General features: G+C 41.0%; 2 protein-coding genes across 2 annotated transcripts in view; one reads left to right on the plus strand and one right to left on the minus strand.

The window, feature by feature from the left end:
* Nucleotides 1-864: 864 nt before the first annotated feature.
* On the plus strand, nt 865-5,018 carry LRRC3 (leucine rich repeat containing 3). Its single transcript, XM_020787487.3, has 2 exons — nt 865-1,000; nt 3,002-5,018. The coding sequence occupies exon 2, from the start codon at nt 3,111-3,113 to the stop codon at nt 3,975-3,977; it is 867 nt and encodes a 288-aa protein (XP_020643146.1). The 5' UTR covers nt 865-1,000; nt 3,002-3,110; the 3' UTR covers nt 3,978-5,018.
* Nucleotides 5,019-8,113: 3,095 nt separating this feature from the next.
* The window catches only part of TSPEAR (thrombospondin type laminin G domain and EAR repeats), a 50,218-nt gene continuing 39,037 nt past the window's right edge, over nt 8,114-19,294 (minus strand). The window contains exons 10-12 of the mRNA XM_020787354.3: nt 17,923-18,110; nt 17,485-17,586; nt 8,114-9,378 (exon numbers count right to left, since the gene is read on the minus strand). Coding sequence (XP_020643013.1) covers nt 9,225-9,378; nt 17,485-17,586; nt 17,923-18,110 — 444 coding nt within the window. The 3' untranslated portion in view covers nt 8,114-9,224. The remainder of the gene's footprint in view (nt 9,379-17,484; nt 17,587-17,922; nt 18,111-19,294) is intronic.

Genomic DNA, 19,294 nt, shown 5'->3' on the forward strand with positions numbered 1-19,294 from the left:
GCATGGGCAATGACCATGGTGCCTGGAGGATAGTAGTCAGAATCCCCTCCAAGCTTTGTATACCTTCCCTCCAGGAGGGGAGGTTGAGGACACCTTCATTTGTGCGTTTTAAAAGAATTTGTCCCTTGCAAGTAAAAATCGCACCACAGAAAATGACGAAAAGTTGTGTTCATAGTGATGAACTTCATGACATTGGAAGCCTTGCCTAAAAACACGTGGCTGGTACACAAGTTGCAAATGTGTGTTTTACCCTTCTTTATTAGGATGTCCAGCATAATCAGGATGCCCAACAAAACCCAGCTCAAGTTGCCTCTATGTACAACCTGCCCTCAAGTATTGTACTGTACTGTACTTGCTGGGTTCCGTGTGCGGTGGCCTCAGGTGCCGGCCCTTCAGATCGAGACGAAGAATGCAAGACTAAGATCTGAGGTCGGTGCCCGGGGAAATGCTACATAACGCCGGAAGTCGCCTCTGGCGTGCCAGAAGAAAGCATCACAACCTCCAAGGGCGCGCTGCATCCAACAGCGAGGCGGCCTGGGGTTCAGTCTCCAGAGGTTTTGTCACTTGCTCTGCGTTGTGGGGGGATTCCCTGACGCCGGCCTCCCAAATACACGACGAATGAAGGCTTGCTCAATCCCGCGCCCCCGCCTCGGCATTGCAAGATGGCTCGGTGTTGTTGGGCTGTACGGAGCATGCGTCTAGTTCCGAACAGCCCCCCCCCCCCCTTAAAAACCAAGGGATGGTGCTCAGCCTGGATGGCAGTGACAGCAAGCTGGGGCCATCCAATGACGGCCGAGCGACCCTCCCCATGAATGGCTTTTGTGCGCGACTGGCAGGAAGAGAAAGGGAGGCCAGCAACAAGTGCTGCGCCTGGGCTGCCCGCCCGCGCTCCTGCCGGCGCCGACGCCCTAGGCTGCGCCGTGTGGGGGGCAAGGGACGCTCCGGGGCTGGAGGGACTCGGAACGGGCCGGGGAGCGGGACTGCGCGGACCGCAGCTCAGGTAATGAGGTTCCTCCTCAGGTTTGGTAGGAAGGCGAGGCGGGGGAGCAGAGGGTCGCAGGGGAGTGAGGAAAGACTTCTAATGCGGGGCTGGCTGGCTAAAGGGACCCCAAAGGGGCAGGTTCATGGGGCGTCGAGCCTTCTAGGTGGGTAGCCTCCGGGCCACTTTCGTCATGGGCGAAAAGTCTGGGGGAGAAATCGTAGGCGGCGGCGGCAGCTCCCATTTAGTGCCATATTTACATCCTCGAGAGAAAAATAAGGTTATAGCAGCTCTATTCGGCTGTGCTTAAAGCGGGAATGGACCCACCAGCCTCTCGACGTGATGACTTGTGGGCTCTTAATTGTTAGATGGGAAAAAGGGGGTTCCGGATGCAGGAGACGCCGTTTGTCATGTCGTTTGGGGGGGGCACTGAGGTTTGAAAAGCCGTGCCTGGTAGATTTCCTCGTCTCCGCAATGGATGAAAGTAAAGAAGCATCAATCATAGCCATAGATGATTACGGTAAAGGGCGGGGTGGTGGTGAGGGGAGACCAGGAAAGGTCTTCCGAAAGAGCGAAGAGGTCGCCCCATCTCCTGCAATGAGGTTCTCCCTCTCATAAGAACCAATTAAAGGTTGGGGAGAATCTCCAGCTAGACTATGACAAAAGCCCAGATGTTAAGACCTAGAACTGATGAATTCAGATGATCATTCATGGGGCATATTTATAACAGAGACCTAAACTTGTTCAATAGTCAGAAGAATCCCTTTCCTCAAGCACCTCTGGGGATTGTAGTTCTACCAATGAGGGTTAATGGCCTCTCACAGATTTTTCTATACCATCACCAAACTACAATTCCCAGGGTTCTTTGGACAAAGCCATGACAGCTAAAGCGATATTGAACTTGAGTTTTAGATCGTATTTACACTTGCCAATTTTATTGTCTATATAGCAATGTATGCAATTTTCTTGTGTCACTTTTCATAACTATGTGAAATAGGTGACATCATTCAAAGGTGATTCAAATACATAGACAGGAACTCCATACCCCTATACCTCTTGCTTTTGCCACTGTCTCCATTTCTCCTCCTCCTTCCTGTGGAGAGGGGAAAAAAGGCTAACAGCTATTATTTGAAGCAGAAAAATGGCAGAAGAGTGATGCCTATTGCTTCACCCATTGACACATTTCCACTCCAAATGTTTAATCCCATCACTTTTCTCCTTATGTTGCTGCACATTCCTTTTTAGGCTCTCAGGAATGTATTGGGCACCTCAGAAGATGGAGGGAGCAGCTTCGAAAGGCAGTTTGACACAGCAGGGAAACTCCTTTCTGCCCGAGGTGGCTAGAAGTGAGAGGGAAAAGGAGAGAAGGGATTGGTTTCCAGTTATTCTTCTTTGCATATTGTCTCAAGATATAATGGAGGAGAAGGCTTAAAACAATATAATGCAGCTCATAGCATGTAGGTAGTTAAAAAATCAGACAATTTTGATCTTCCATCTCATACAATATAAATCCACATAGTAAATCCAAAACTGCAGCCATCCATAGTTAGTGGAAAACTGAGAGCCATCAGCCAGTCTTTCTATTACCGTTGCTGAGAATAATTTTATGGAAGGGGATAGGCAAAAGCAAACAATATGGCCAGCTTTACTTATTTACAGTATGGTACTTATTTACTTATTAGGCTCAGTATAAGGTCCCCCGGTGCATCTCCTATTGCTAAATAGCTATGTTAGCTCATAACTTCCATGAAATTTATTTTATGCCAATAAAACCCACTTGCTCTTGTGATTTTGCAGACTCCTATCAGTGTCTGTTGTTAATGATGCCAGATATATATTATCACCAGTGTAAGAAGCCTTATGCCTCTGAATGCATCAGTTGCTGGGAAACAAAAAAATAGTGCTATTGTACAGTGGTTGGCCACTGTGTGAAGAGAATGATAAATCAGGTGGGTCTTTGGTTTGATTCCACATCTCTTCATCTGTTCTTCTGTTTTGTTCATATTGTCTGCCCCTATAAAGGTTTACTTGACTGCCTGTCCCTACCCTGAAAGACGAGAGGCGTGAGTAGTTGGCTAAGCCTTATCCAAACTTGTTGCGGATCAGCCACTATCTGAAGAATGCATTGTGGATGTTCCCAGCACAAAAGATTGTGAGAGAGGCTCACTTTATTTGCCTTAGCAGCCATGCAGAACTGCAGACTGCTGATTGGATGACCAGCATGTTTCTGGCAGCTGCACCATCTTGGCCTGCGCTGTTCTTCTGCTCTCAAACTCTCTTCTGTCTTCTCTTCTGCACCCCTTCCTGTTGTTGTACCTCCTGCCCTGACCAGTGTCAGTGTACCAACTACTCTGGAGCAACAGCTGTTCTTTGCAGTGCTAGCAACCTGCAAGAGATCCCAAGGGACATCCCCAAAGACACTATGTTTTTGAAGCTAGATGCGAATAAAATCACTGCCGTCCCCAACAGCACATTTAAGCATCTTGCCCACTTGCAAGAGATAGACCTCTCCAAAAATGCCATTGAGAAGATTGATTCTGCAGCATTTAAAGGGGTTGCTGATGGCCTGAGGTTGCTCGATCTCTCGGGCAACCATATACAGAGAATCCCAAAGGAAGCCCTGGCCAACTTGAATGCCATGATTCGCCTATCCAACAATCCCTGGCATTGTGAGTGTACTTTGCAGGAAGTCTTGTGGGAAGTGAAACTAGACCCAGAGTCAGTCAACGAGATTACTTGCCAAACGTCTGTGCAAGAGGAATATGCTGGGAAGCCTCTGCTCCATATCCTTGATTCCGGCATCAATTTGTGCAACATACATGAGAAGACCACTGACGTTGCCATGTTTGTTACCATGTTCAGCTGGTTTACATTGGTGATTAGCTATGTGGTTTACTATGTTCGGCACAATCAGGAAGATACAAGGAAGCACCTGGAATACCTGAAATCACTGCCGAGCACAAGGGTTCCTAAAGAAACCATCAGCACTATTCTGTAACCAGGAGAACTGACCCCAAGCTACACATCCAGTTTTCTAAAGTCAAGAACGTTGGGTGGGGTCTAGGACTTTTATTTCCTACTTCTTCTCTGAGGACTTTTCTAAGTTTTTATTTTTTGTTTTGTTTGTTTTGTTTTTTAAGAAAGCAAAATGTTTAATATAAAGTGGGGGAAACTTTGTCATTGTTATAACTGTACTAAAAATGTCCAAACCAAAGTTTCCCATCTTTTCTGCTGTGTTACCCATAGTGGAGTCCCAGCACAAACCAGACAGAGCTCTAAAAAGAGATCTGCTTTCCAGGAGAACACTGGACTGTTGAACATGAACACCAAGCATCTGCAGTCAAGACCTGATCATGAAGCTCCTTAGTGGAACCACCAAAAGATCTTGACAAGTGTGCTAATGATCTCAATTATGACTGTGGTTGACTTTTGTTTGATACTTTAAGTTAGTACCACTCTCAAGAGTTTGTTTGTTTTTAAATCTGCCCTTCCTCCAAATTCTTAACATTTTGCAAACATAATTTAACAGGATCTGTTTTCTTGTGTTGCACAAAGGGTAAATGCTTCCCTTAGGCTTGCCTACTTCAGTGCATATGGAGCCCATATCTCTTCACTCTGATTCAAACCTGTCTTCAGTGATTCCCCTGCTAAAAGAGGCATGGAAAAGAGTCAGAGAAGAAATTTGAGCAGGTTTCAGTGAATGAACACTGCTGAACAGTATATGTCCTATGAAAAGTGGAAACTTGAGAGTGAAATTGCCTATATCTAAATATTCCTGTTTCTCATATACCACCCATTCTTCATGAACTTGTTTTATGATACAGCTGGGGCTGGAGTCTGAGAAGGCGGAATCATGCTGTATGAATTGTATGTACAATACACAAAATGAATATAGCAATGGCAGCTCCCTAAATCTTTCTAGGTGATAAAAAAGCTAGGTGACAGCCAACTTCAGTGTTTGATTTTTTTAAAAAAAAGGTTATTTGATTAAGATGTAATTATGAAGGAAATGAAATAAAGTTCTAAATCACTCATAAAACTATTAAAGAATCAGAACTTCCGTTCCCATAGGTTCCCGGAGTGCGTCGCCAAGGCTTGTAACTTTTTAACCGTCTGTATTCTTGAAAAATAGGCTTCCCTTACACTCGTGTTGATAGAAATAACAACGTAATCAGAAGTGGTTTAGGTCTCTGGCTGCAGAGTCAGAGGCTGTGAGTTCAATTTCCCCCTGTGCCTCCTTGACAGGGGCTGGACCCTATGAGCCATAGGGTCACCACCAGCTCTGTAGTTCTAAGGTTAAGATTCTAAGATGAAGAAGCACAGAAGGCCAGGAGAATGGGATGGTGTCAGCTTTAGAAAGAGCAGGCTTTAGGGGCATTTTATTGGTTTTTTTTTCTTTTCAGATGATGATCTTTATTATAGAATTTGTGCACCTTTGCTGCTGATTATTTTTCAGGTGCCTGCAGTCTCTTCCTTTCTCCAGTATAGCATTTTGACTGGGAGATATCACTCAACCCACCACTCAGATTGTTCTGCCACGGTGCTGGAAAAAAATGATTCTCTTCCCAGTTAAAAGAAAGGGCTGTATAGAGTAAGGGCAAGGAACATGTGGTCCTCCAGCATTTATTGCACTGTAACACCCATCAGCCTTATCAAGCATAGCCAATAGTGGGAAGGCTATATCCATCCCTGATGCAGAATGAGATTCCATAGGGGCAGGCAGCAAGCAGCCAGTAGCAATGACACTGCTTGTGATGAGTCACACAGGTCCTTGGATTAATCTGTTAACTTTTAAAAAATGGTGGCTGTGCATCAGTGGGCTGTTCTTGCTACAGTACTGAAGTCCTAATCTATGCTGCTGTTTCATCATCATCACCGTCATTAAACTTCAGAGCTGGAAGGGATCCTCTTTAAAATATTTTTAAAAATCAGAAAAGCCATTGTCCTGAGTCTTCTGTTTCAGGGATGCCCTCTTCTTTGATATCTCTAAATGTTTTTAGGTTCAAAGTTATAGAAACATTACACTGCTTGCTTACAGCCATGGTATCTAATACACATGACACAGAAAGAAAATGAGATGGAGAAGAATCAGAAAAGGAAACAAATCCAGACACTAGTTTGTTGCTGTTGTTGTTGTCCCACACCCAGCATATTTACTGCATGGATATTATACTCTCCAGGGCACATTGTTTATGACCTAGGAAAAGAAACCCTGCTGGCTGCTGCTAAATTTATTTCTCTTCCCATTGCACATCTATGAAACATACTCCCAAATTGCTCCCACCAAGCTTACTACAAAAAGATACCAGGTTTACCCTAAGCTGAGTAAATTGGAGGGGTAGTCTGTAAAGCTGTGTTTCCCCGAAAATAAGACAGAGTATTATATTAATTTTTGCTCCAAAAACGCAGTAGGGCTTATTTTCAGGGGATGTTTTATTTTACAGTCATGCCATCTTCTGGTTGCTACAGAATGCTGCACAATGGTGGAGAGCGGGGTTTAACTTAACTGGGGCTTATTTTTGGGTTAGGGTTTATATTGCGAGCATCCTGAAAAATCATACTAGAGCTTATTTTCAGGTTACTAGGTCTTATTTTCAGGGAAACAGGATATCTATAACAATAATAATCATCATGTGCCATCAACTCAATTCTGACTTGTGGCAACCCTTTTCCTTCCAAGTATAGAACATTCAGAATTGGTTTACCATTCTCTTTTTCTGGGGGTGTCCTGGAACTGTACAACTTGACCGAGACCCAGGAGGTATGGTGGGGAACTGAACTCCTAACCAAATACATAAACCACTGAGCTATTCAGCCAGCACAAAATCAATTATCTGCTGTAAATTTGCTTGTTTGAGAATGATCACGTACTACTAGCTCTCGGAACTAAGCAGATGCTGGTTCTGTGGTATCTATCTGAAAGAACTGAATGTGGGATACATGTGATAGAGGGAGGGGGATATTTGCCAAGGAAAAATGTAGGATTAGTGGATATACAAGAATATTTGTGATAACCAGGAGTAAGGAGTAAGTTGTTAGGAGTAAGACCTGAGGCTCATGATATAGAAGTAATGACTAGATACCAGATGCTTTGTAATAGGCTTGTTTTTCTCTCCATCTCATGCAACATAGCCTACACTGAAAAACTTTTCCATGTACTGTATAATGATTTTTATTCCTAATTACCAACAAAAACTGTACTAACATACTGACACGATGCACAAGAAACTAATGATTGCCTAAAGCTGATGGGCCATACCCAGGGGGATCAATTAGTGCCAATTTTGGCTTCACTTATCTGCTTTTAGCTAATTTTTCTCCTGTGCTTGTTTCAGTCATTAGAATTCTAGATTAGATGGGATTTTGGTTTGATCTGTCAAAGGTCTTCCTATGTTCTTATACTCAAGCTGCTCTATTTTTAAAAATAACATAAAATTGAATCTGACTTCTGTACTCCAGGACTAAAGTAATGTAGAGCAGCATGGCAGGGACAGTTCGAAATGCATTTATTCCTTCATTTCACCTAGTATGGTTTTTGACTACGCTAACAGCTCTGAAGGAGTAGTGAGCCTTTGGGTTGACATGAAAATCACTCTGCTGATTTTATTGATATTTATTTCCAATGTTGCAAACATTTTCAGGATAATAAATAACTTTATCTCCACATAACAAATGTAATTGTGCATTGCATCATTTTATATGATATAAACATATTGTTTATAAACAATTATGAAATCATTTGCAACAGCAGGTAAAAGTTACTTTGAGGGCTATTCAAGGACTAACATTAAAGCAAGGAATGAAGAAGCACCAACAACTCTGGTGTGGAACTTACTACAAAGATAGCACAGGGCCATCTGATAGACTAATGGTTTCCCCAATGTCAGTATGCACTGAAATAGACAGCTGCTACTGTATAAAGGTTAGTATCCTTTTCAGAGACTAAGGGAATTCACATAGGTTTTCCCCTACTCCTGAAGACACTTGTTGCCCAACTGACTGTGCAACCAGTATCTTAACCAGTGCATGACTGGGCATGAAATAGCTAGCCTGCTGGACCATGGGAAATGCCTATACAATCACCTATCTACAATCCCTTAATGTAACACAATAATGGGTAATGTCATTAGAATATTTATTTTTGTAGTTATGCTGCAGTTCTAAGAAATATAATTGGAAAAATGCAAAAACACACATCACCCAGGAATTGGGAACAGTTTGACCCCTAGATGTTCTCAGCCTATAGTTCCCCTAATCCATTATCACTGGCTGTGACAGCTGGGGAGGGTCAGAGGCCAGCAACCTCTAGAATATCATCTCTCATCTCTGTCATAGGTAATTTTTTGGGGCAGGGTCTTTACCCTTGCCCTTGCACCTGAATAATGGATGGTGTGTGTATGGAATACACACCATGCAGTCTAGAATAACTGCTGCACTTTTTGTTATTCTGAGTGTCTGACTGACTCAGTGCTGCTCCCTTGAAATCCTAAGAGCTAGAGCCATAAATAATGTTTTAAGCTGGTTTGATAGCTACAAAGCTTTACAATAGCCAAAAAATGTCAGCTCTTTGAAGTCCCACATTCTACACAATCTCACCTTCTGAGGAACCCTTCTTCAGTTTTTTGTTGTTGTTTTTTAAACATTATCAGCTTATTGCATAAGGTCTTATGGTGATTGTGTTACAAATGGAATGGACTATGTATAAATGTGCACATCCATGCTTTTCCCATAATGCGATGCCAGCTGAGGCTTCTGTATGTATGGAATATGAAAGGATTTAGCACAAATGCTTCTATTTGTTCCATTTTTCTGATTTATAGATTAATAACCCAAAGTGTGCCCAAGGATACCTCCTGTTTCCAGTGTCTTGCTCTAATAGCAAAAACCTTCTCAACTTTATATATAAATGCTGATTACATCAGCAGTTCTTTGGGATCTGGAAGTTGTTTGGAAGTGTATACCTTGGAATAATGAATCAAAGTTACAATTAATTATTAATCTTATTGCCCAGCTGAAATCTATATTTCATGTCCACAGCAGGAACATTGCAGGAGAAAGAATTACAGTCTTCTCCCTAGTAGCCTTATACTCTGGGTAGCTGAGAGAGGCTAAGTAAGCACCTGTTCTATGGAATCCACTGCAATGTGTCCAACATTCCTCCTTCTAACCCTGAGTAGCCAGAGTATTCCTTCCCAGGTTTAAGTTTGCCTCTTGCTTGCAGGAAATCAAACCATCTATTTCCAGGTCAAAAGGTTTTCAGCTTTAGAACCCTGGACAGTGGCTCCCTTGCACTTGAATACATGAGGTATGATCCACCTGTAGTGTTGAAAGCTTCCCAGTCCCTGCAGCCAAATGTTGGAAGATGATGAACTGCTACAAAGCCTTCATATCCTTGCCATCTGCAATAGAAACAAAGAGTTACTGACTGCCCAAGTAATTCTCATCTCCACAGGATCTGATGCTGTCCTTCTTGTTACTTGGACCAATTTTATCACTGATCCTGAAAAGTTTCATATCTGGAGTTACATCGGAAAGAAGCTCCAACTTAGAGGTAACTGTTGCAGAAAACTAACATAGCTTCATACAACAATTCCATAACTATCCACATTTCAAAAGTAATGTTACAAGTATAAATTATGTCACATATGTCCATGTGAAAGTAATGTTTTCTAATTACTTTTCATAAGAGCCTTTTTAAAAGGCCTTTTCTGAAGGCATCTTGTAAAAAAATTATTGATCCTAAGATTCCCCATGTTGTAAAAGCGAGCTTCCTAAGAAACTGCTTTTACACGGAACAGAGAGGGGTCCAGGATGAACAGTTCCTACTCAGGTAAAACCGGGTGCTTTAATTTTACCCTAGGCAACTTTTCCACCCTTTCTCCCAAGTCTGCTCCGATTTTTAAATAAACAATCTCCAGTAGTTCTAGAAGATTTACTCTTCTTTATCTTATATGTAGGACCCTAAATTGGTAGCATGCGCGTGGCCTGATTAAATAAATTAATTTTAAAGTAGCCAATTAACTAGAGTAGCTTGATGGTCTATTCAAGAAGCCAACGTACAGACAAACAACCTTTTTATATTTTATTAAAAAGATCGAGATTAATTTGAAACACATTTAGATAAGCCAATCTTTACACAAATAATCATTTCCAAATTACCCCAGCCGTTACCAACAAACATTTCCTCTATAAAAACGAAAATAACAAGCAATCTAACTACATTTCTAGATAGGATTTTGTCTTACGGTTAATTAGAAAAATAGTAGCTTTTTCTCTGCTGAAATTCATGCTGCGTTCCGGCAGGCGTCCGGGCTGTGTCACCGTCCATCTCCTCTTCCTTCTCTCTTCTCCCATCTTTCTTAAATTAACAAGTTATGTCCTTGTCCGACGGAGTTTAGATAAGATAAAGGTCATCTTGCCCTTCTTGACTTTTTTTCCCTTCTGCTGAAGAAGAACTGACCTTGTACATTTTTTCTCTCTAATTAGCACCTGGACACAAGCGGATTTCCAACTTTTTTTCGTTGCTGCTCTTAAATAAATCCTATGATATACAACTCTATTCTATTTTCATAATCAAATTTATGACACGCCCCCCTTAAAGATACAAAATATAGAAGAAATTAAGGTTCTTATTTTGATACTAACTTAACATTTGATTATGAAAGGTTAACAAGACTATATGTGAACTTACAATTATCTTAACACTCAGTTACATCATCAGCGTACATTCGTGAAAGACTATCTGCCACAATGTTTAATTTTCCCGGAATATGTTGTACTTCAAAATCAAAGTCTTGCAGGGCTAGACTCCATCTTTGGTTGTGAGATTTGATTTTCTGTAACCAAACCAAAGCTCAGTGATCAGTTTGAAGAGTAAATTTACGCCCCCATAAGTAAGGTCTTAACAGATTCAATGCCCAGAAAACAGAAAGTGCCTCCTTCTCTGGTACGGCATAATGTTTTTCTCATTCTAGGAGTTTTCTTGAAAAGTAGGAGATAGGATACAGGTTCCCATCTTCCCCTTGTTGTAATAATACGGCTCCAAGGCCCAATTCTGAGGCGTCTGTTTGTAAAACAAATGGCTTGTTAAAATCTGGTGATTTTAGAATAGGTGCATCGATGGCTTTGTCCTTTAAGGCATCAAAAGCACTTTGACATTCTGGGGTCCATTGCACCTTGACAGGCTGTCTTTTCTTAGTTAGCTCAGTCAAAGGTGTAGCCAAATGACTAAAATCGGTTATGAATTTTCTGTAGTAACCAATTAAACCTAAGAATGAACGCACCTGTTTCTTTGTTTTAGGAATAGGCCAATCTTTTATAGCTAAGTACATCTCTATGTAAATACAGAAAAAGAAAACAAGTTAATTAATTTTAAACAGAAATTCAAGGTAACCATATTATATCAGCATACAATTTTTCAACGATCTGTTACATTATGTTCGATTTTTCTCCCCACATTGTTACAATCAGAATTGTTTGCAGATCTGTTTCTATACATTTTTAAACTATTTACATGATACATTATTGGTTTTTTGGACGAATTCAATATTTTCACCAGATAATTTACATTTCCTACTTTTTGTACAATTTCCCCTGGACCTTCCCAGACGACTTCCAACTTCGAAGGTCTGAGCGGGTTCAGTACCAATACCATATCACCCACTGCAAACTCTCGGTGACGGGCTTTCTTGTCATGGTAATATTTTTGTTTTGTTTGAGCCTTCAACAAATTGTCTCTAGCTAATTCTTGTACCGCTAGGAGTTTTTCTTGTAGTTTCCGGACAAAATGCACGACTGGAATCGTGCTACTTCTGATCACACCTTCCCAGTCCGATTTCAGTAGATCTAAAGGTCCTTGTAGGTTTTTCCCAAACACTACCTCACTCGGTGAAAAACCTCCAAGAGAAACATGGGGTGCACTTCGGTATGCGAATAACACAAAAAGTAATAGTTCGTCCCAAATGTTTCCGTATTCTTGTACTAAGGTTTTGATCATTCTTAACAAAGTTTTTTGTCCTCTTTCCACCATTCCATGAGATTCTGGATGATAAGGGACACTAAAGTTCAATTTAATTCCGCTGATTTCACAAATTCAATTCATCAATTCACTTTTGAAAGCACCGGCTTGGTCACAAATAATTTGAGTAGGTACCCCTATTCGAGAGCATAAGTCCACCACAACTCGAGCAATCGTTTGAGCCGAAAGGTTGCTGATTGCGTATGCCTCGATCCATCTACTGGCTTGACATATGAACGAGATAATGTATTTTTTCTTGAACTTTGTTGGCACAAAAGGTCCTAGTACCTCCATTTGAAGATATTGGAATACTTGATCTGGGATTTCTGTCAGTTGCATTTCTGCCTTTGTACTGTCGGTCTGTTTCCCCGTTCTCTGACAATAATCACAGGAATTAACATAGTCCTTGACGTTTTTGGAAATGCCGGGCCAATAAAAATGCTGCGAAATCCTACTTAAAGTTTTTTGGATTCCAAGATGTCCGCTACTTGGACTATCGTGGGCAAGTTGCAGAATTCTTTCTCTATACCTCTGTGGAATCACTAGTTGTTGTATTGGTTCCGCCTGTTCATTTGATTTGGGAAAATATTCTTGGTACAATAGTCCATTTTCTCCCCACAGAAAGGTTACTTTTTGTTGTACCGGTTGTACCGCGTAACTGTTGGCTTGAGACCTCAAAGAATCCAATGTAGGGTCTTCCATCTGTTTTCGTTTGAATTCCTCTGATCCCATTGGTACAAGTAGATCCTCTGGTTCAGTTTTTATCTCGGTTGTACTATCCGGTTCGTCTGCAAGGGGTTGATGTTGCGTTACATGTCCATCTGAATGCTCCTCAGAGTTATCTTCAGTTGGGACTTGCTCTATTGCTTTGCTTCGCGCACGTGTCGCTGCTTGTATGGAATCTGATTTTAAAGTGCGTTGGTGGTTAAGAAATGCTAGATCGTTTCCTAACAAAAAATAAGGCTTGCCTTCGTGTACTAATAGGTATTTGGCACCTTTCCAATTTTTGTAGCTTAGTTGCACATACACAAGTGGTACGAATCGCTCGATTACTTCCCCGGATCCATATGTTTTCACTGGACATCTCAGGTTGTTCAAAATTAGTGCCGGATCCACAAACCGTTTGTTAACAGAAGAAATGTCCGCGGCGGTATCTCGAGAGGCCTTTATAGTCATATCTCCTGAAGCAAAATGTAGAGTCACGGGTTCTGAAAAACTTTGCAACGACCAATAAAACTGCTCTTCAGGTAGAATACTACTGGGATCTATCACCGAAAATTTCTCCCCTGAGGCTGTCTGTTGATTTACTGTCATTGAGACTTGAGTTACCCGTAAGCCCATTATCCTTGGCACAATCCTTGGTTGATTAATGACTTGCGGTTCTTCTGGTATTTCTTCTGGTATTTCTAGTGGTGTTGCACTGAGATAATTCACTTTAGGGGTCGTTGGCTTGAATTTCCGTGGAGTGGGTATGGGTGCCTGCTGGAATCTCCATGGTACAGGTACCAGTGTTTTGCCAACTGGCTTCCCGTCTTGGTTAGCTGATACGGACAGTCTTGGACAATCCTTCTTTAAATGGGCTCCTCCGCATTGGAAACAAGCCAGGGGTGACCTAGTCTGGCTAGGGCCCATGCTTCTGCATTCCCCAGCTAAGGACCGTCTTGGTTCTGGAACCACTGTCTTCTTGGCTTCAGATTGGCTCTGCCATCTGGGCACTTCTGGAATAGGCTTAACTCTGGTGGTAGTTTCACTCCTCTTAAAGGAAATCATTTCATCATCTTCCTGGTAATCAGACAGGTTTCCACTATCCATGCTCCCTAAAGAGCCTCTGGCCTGCTCTTCCTCAGCAATCTTCCTCTGCAAAAGATTCAATTTCATCTTGTGGTATTCCCTTGCCTTTCTCTGACTAGTGGAGTGGGCTTCAAACCATTGTCTTTGGTTCTCCATGAAATCTGCCATCATCAGGGTAAACTGCTCCTGCAGCTTTAAACCTCCGTCCCTTTGATCTGCGGGACTGCTGCTAGCATGTGCTCCTGCTCCTGCTGACCTCTGGTCATCAACAAGAATTTCCTGTGTTAGCAGATCCTCCTGAGTTGGAACTTGTTCCGCCCCAGTGTACTGCTGTGCCCTTCTCGGCCTTACTTGAGGCTTAGATACATCTGGATTCTCTGACCTCAGCCTTTGGGCATCTTCTGTAAATTTTGTAACTGCACTTCTCATATGGAATTCCTTGGGTATTTGTAAAGAACTACTAATAGTTCTTGGTCTGGCTCCACTCTGCAGTAGAGTACTGTGCTCCATTGCTTCCAAAATTTCTTTATCCACACTTAATTCAGGCAGTGAAGAACGTCTGCTAAAAGCCATTTTTTTTCCTGCTCTCTCCCTGCAGCCTTAGCCGAAGCACTTATCTCCGGGAGAAGCTATAAAACAATAAAACTGTCAGCTTGACAGATACAGTGGGGTCTCAACTTATGAACTTAATCCGTATTGGAAGGCAGTTCTCAGGTCGAAAAGTTCGTAAGTTGAATCTTCATTTCCCATAGGAATGCATTGAAAACCATTTAATCCGTATCTGCTCTTTTCGTCCATAGAAACTAATGGGAAGCTGCTATTCTGCCTTCTGCCACTAGAGGGGGATATTTTTTTTCTATTTTCCTTTTAACCTAGGATGACTTAGCTTTTAAAAAAAGGGGAAAAAAGAGTTCGTAACTCGAATGTAAGTTCGCAAGTCAAGTCCATATATTCCTATGAGAGCGGTTCGTAAGTCGAGACCCCACTGTACTACTTTTTCCTCCAGGAATCTGTCCATTAGGTTCTGGCTTAGGGCAGGAATTTTTCCTTTTAAAACTATATTTTTAATTATTTTTAATTTCTTTTACTATCCTGGTTGGCTCCTTATAGACTCATGCTACTTCAACAACCAAAAACAATTTTTGCCACTCTGTCACCTTGATGACTCGAGCTGGCACTTTTTCACAGCAAAATGCCTGTTCCCACAGAACACTTAAACCACTGGCAGAATCTCTCCTTGCATCACTTAGCCTGAGCCTTTGCATAGGAGTTTTTCCCCAGTCAAAACAATTACTAACTTTCCTCTGGTCATTTATTTAGCAGCGTGTATCTGCCTGCTCACCCGTCTGCCTCCATAAAACAATTACCAGCGCTATTTAGCCCTTGAGCAAAGCGCGTGTTTATGATCCCATGTGCCACCATGGCGTAAACATGGCACATGAATTATATCCCACCGCGGCCACCATGTCGTAAAAGCGAGCTTCCTAAGAAACTGCTTTTACACGGAACAGAGAGGGGTCCAGGATGAACAGTTCCTACTCAGGTAAAACCGGGTGCTTTAATTTTACCCTAGGCAACTTTTCCACCCTTTCTCCCAAGTCTGCTCCAATTTTTAAATAAACAATCTCCAGTAGTTCTAGAAGATTTACTCTTCTTTATCTTATATGTAGGACCCTAAATTGGTAGCATGCGCGTGGCCTGATTAAATAAATTAATTTTAAAGTAGCCAATTAACTAGAGTAGCTTGATGGTCTATTCAAGAAGCCAACGTACAGACAAACAGCCTTTTTATATTTTATTAAAAAGATCGAGATTAATTTGAAACACATTTAGATAAGCCAATCTTTACACAAATAATCATTTCCAAATTACCCCAACCGTTACCAACAAACATTTCCTCTATAAAAACGAAAATAACAAGCAATCTAACTACATTTCTAGATAGGATTTTGTCTTACGGTTAATTAGAAAAATAGTAGCTTTTTCTCTGCTGAAATTCATGCTGCGTTCCGGCAGGCGTCCGGGCTGTGTCACTGTCCATCTCCTCTTCCTTCTCTCTTCTCCCATCTTTCTTAAATTAACAAGTTATGTCCTTGTCCGACGGAGTTTAGATAAGATAAAGGTCATCTTGCCCTTCTTGACTTTTTTTTTCTTCTGCTGAAGAAGAACTGACCTTGTACATTTTTTCTCTCTAATTAGCACCTGGATACAAGCGGATTTCTAGCTTTTTCGTTGCTGCTCTTAAATAAATCCTATGATATACAACTCTATTCTATTTTCATAATCAAATTTATGACACCCCCAAACACAAAATAAAAGCCAAAAAAGAAAAAGAATGTATAAAGCAATGTAACAAATCAATGTGGTCACTAGATGGCAAAGAATCATGGACTTTTACATGATGACTATAAAGAAAGGCATTTGAAATGTAGATTTGTCACAGAATGTTAACATTTCCTTGGATTGGAAGGGTTACCAATGAAGAAGTTCCAAAGGGAATGAACAAAGACAAAAAAAATCCTAAAATACGTAACATATGGAAGACTAAGTTACTTTTGATCATGTAATAGGAAACAAACACCATATCCTATCTGGAAAATAAGAGTAATTGCATAAGCATTTTCCTGCTCTAGCAGGCCCTCTGCTGTGCAACTGATCACCGACCAGTTGTGTGACCCATCTCACCATCAGCATGAAACTGGGCATGCAGAGGAGAGCCTGCTGGGAGGGGTATATTTAAGTGATTGCCCTTCTGTGTAAGTACAGAATCATTAATGAAAAGTATAATAAATGGGCAAGGAAATGCAGGAAAGCAAAGAACATCTTGACTGAATGAATTGCTTGGTGGACTATAATGAGTTACAGAACAAATTATTTTTTAAAAGGAACTTTCTAAGCTCTGAGAAAGCCCCCTTTGGTGCAAACTCCGAGAGCCTACATATAGATATTGCGAGTACTTCTCATATCTATACAGTATTTGTAGAAATGGCTTTCATGTAAACCAGCCTCCTGACCTTGGATCCACAGATGTTGTTAGCCTATAGGTTTCATCATCCCAGATTATTGTTCATACTCGCTGGAGAGGACAAGTGATGCAATAGTCTAACATCATCTTGGGTGAGCCAATGCTGGGAAAGACTGTCTTAAATGTTAAACTTTCAGGTACAGGTTCCAAGACAGAGCCTGCTACTGTTGTATTTCAATAACTCAGGAGGAAAGGAATATGTGCCAAGAGCATGAATTGTAGCTCATACGTTGTGAAGGGAAGTGCAACTGACTACACTGGGAAAGAGGAATGAATTGAACCTCTTTTCCAGAATGCAGACTTCCCCTCCTTTAGGTGAACAGCGTACACCTTGAGGACTGAAGAATATGTGAATAGGTTTATTGAAAAAAAGTTTTTTTTAAAAAAAAAAATGTTTTTTAAAATGTTTTCATTATTTCCAGGTTAGGGGAAAATAAATCAGGAAAGTTATGTCTGAAGTGACATGAACAGTTAATAAGAAATGTTTCTCTATTGTGTTCACACGTGCATTGTTCACTCAATTTATCAGATGGTAACAATCACGCATTTTGAACCAGTCTTTAGTTAATGATTTGAACGAGTGACACTCGAGACGTCTGCATTGTAAACCATGCAGAGAGTGCTTTAGCACTATGAGGCAGTACATGAATTGAAACAATAACAACAACTTACCTGTAAATAATACTGTTTACCGAGTAGGTCATACCATCAAATGAATTTGCCACCACCAAAAAGTTATCTTGTCCTACAGAAAAGAACTCCCAATCTAGAGCACTGCAGCAGAAACCAACCAAAAGAGAGAGATTGTATCAGTCCCAGAATACCTAGTAAATATATCATTTTTCCTCTTAATATTTAGAACAAAATAATGAGATATTTTAAAAGTATATATCATTTTTCAAAATCACAATTCCAGAAAAATGAGTATTCCTGTTTTATCATATGTTTGTACCAGCAATAACAATTTTGGGAAATAGTCCAGAATGCACTCTTAGAATCTGAAAAAGAGTCAAAACAATCCGGAACATTTGGACAAACTGTATTCCTCCCTCCCTCCACTAGAATGACACTATGTTGGTGGTGGTTTGAGCAATGTACAAAACAGGACACCTGTAGGTAAGAATGTCTTGAAACTTGACAAACAGCTGTGCAGTGATGTTGAGCTCATAGATGGAAGAATTGATAGTGTGGTAGCTGTTTGGGGCAACAGATCTGCTATCGTAACTATGGCTATTTGCTACAGCGAGGAAAACTCTGTCTCTGATGTGGAAGACCTCCCAGTCAGCAGCACCAAAAGTCTAGGCAAAAAGAGAAACATTTCAGAAAAAGAGCAGCAACCATGAACATATCCCAAAACATATCCCCAAATCAATTTTAATTGAGAACACATGGATGCATGTGTATTTTTTAAAAAATAAAACCACAAACCTATCTGTGTATTCAACAGTTGTGTTCCCCTGGAAATATTGCTAGGAAAATATCTGGCAAATGGTTCTTTCAGTGAAAAAATAATGATGATGATGCCTCAGCCTGCCATTCCCAAATAACCTATATATTGTGTGGATGTTTAGTAAACAAAAGTTCTGCAATACCCAATTAGCAACTAATCAACATTAGAAATGGATGTATCTCAGGGTCAAGTCACAAGTGAAGAGAAATTACTGAATTTTCTTTCCAGGCACACAGTTCCTTCAAAGCACTACAGCATGAACAATCTGACTTGCAAAAGATGCCTTGTTTACCTTTCAATGACCAACACAAAACAATAACTTAAACTGCACAATTCTGAATGAGGCAAGCTCATGCTAAAATAAGCAACCATCTTTTATCATTTTGGAAATACAGTATGTGTTTCTAATTATGTGATAACTTGGTTCTTGTTTCACACTTAAATATTAGTACACATTCCACATGAGCAAATATAGATTAAGCAATACCCATAGTTTGCACACAAATAGATTTATATAGTATTTGCTGAACATGCACACTGGGGTTATTTCAGAGACGCTGGGATGGCATTCCAATTGAACTATTTAAAATCTTAAAAGAGGACGTTGTTAAGGTGCTACACTCAATATGCCAGCAAGTTTGGAAAACTCAGCAGTAGCCAGAGGATTGGAAAAGATCAGTCTACATCCCAATCCCAAAAAAGGGCAGTGCCAAAGAAGGCTCCAACAACCGTACAATTGCACTCATTTCACATGCTAGCAAGGTTATGCTCAAAATCCTCCAAGGTAGGCTTCAGCAGTATGTGGACCGAGAACTCCAAGAAATACAAGCTGGATTTCGAAGGGACAGAGGAACTAGAGACCAAATTGCTAACATGCACTGGATTATGGAGAAAGCCAGAGAGTTCCAGAAAAACATCTACTTTTACTTCATTGACTATGCAAAAGCCTTTGACTGTGTGGACCACAGCAAACTATGACAAATCCTCAAAGAAATGGGAGTGCCTCACCACCTTATCTATCTCCTGAGAAAC

Source organism: Pogona vitticeps, chromosome 3 (assembly GCF_051106095.1).
Source record: "Pogona vitticeps strain Pit_001003342236 chromosome 3, PviZW2.1, whole genome shotgun sequence".
Lineage (NCBI taxonomy): Eukaryota > Metazoa > Chordata > Lepidosauria > Squamata > Agamidae > Pogona > Pogona vitticeps.

Excerpts from the sequence above, each read along its gene's own strand:
- LRRC3 (XM_020787487.3), top strand. The coding sequence starts at position 3,111 with ATGTTCCCAGCACAAAAGATTGTGAGAGAGGCTCACTTTATTTGCCTT.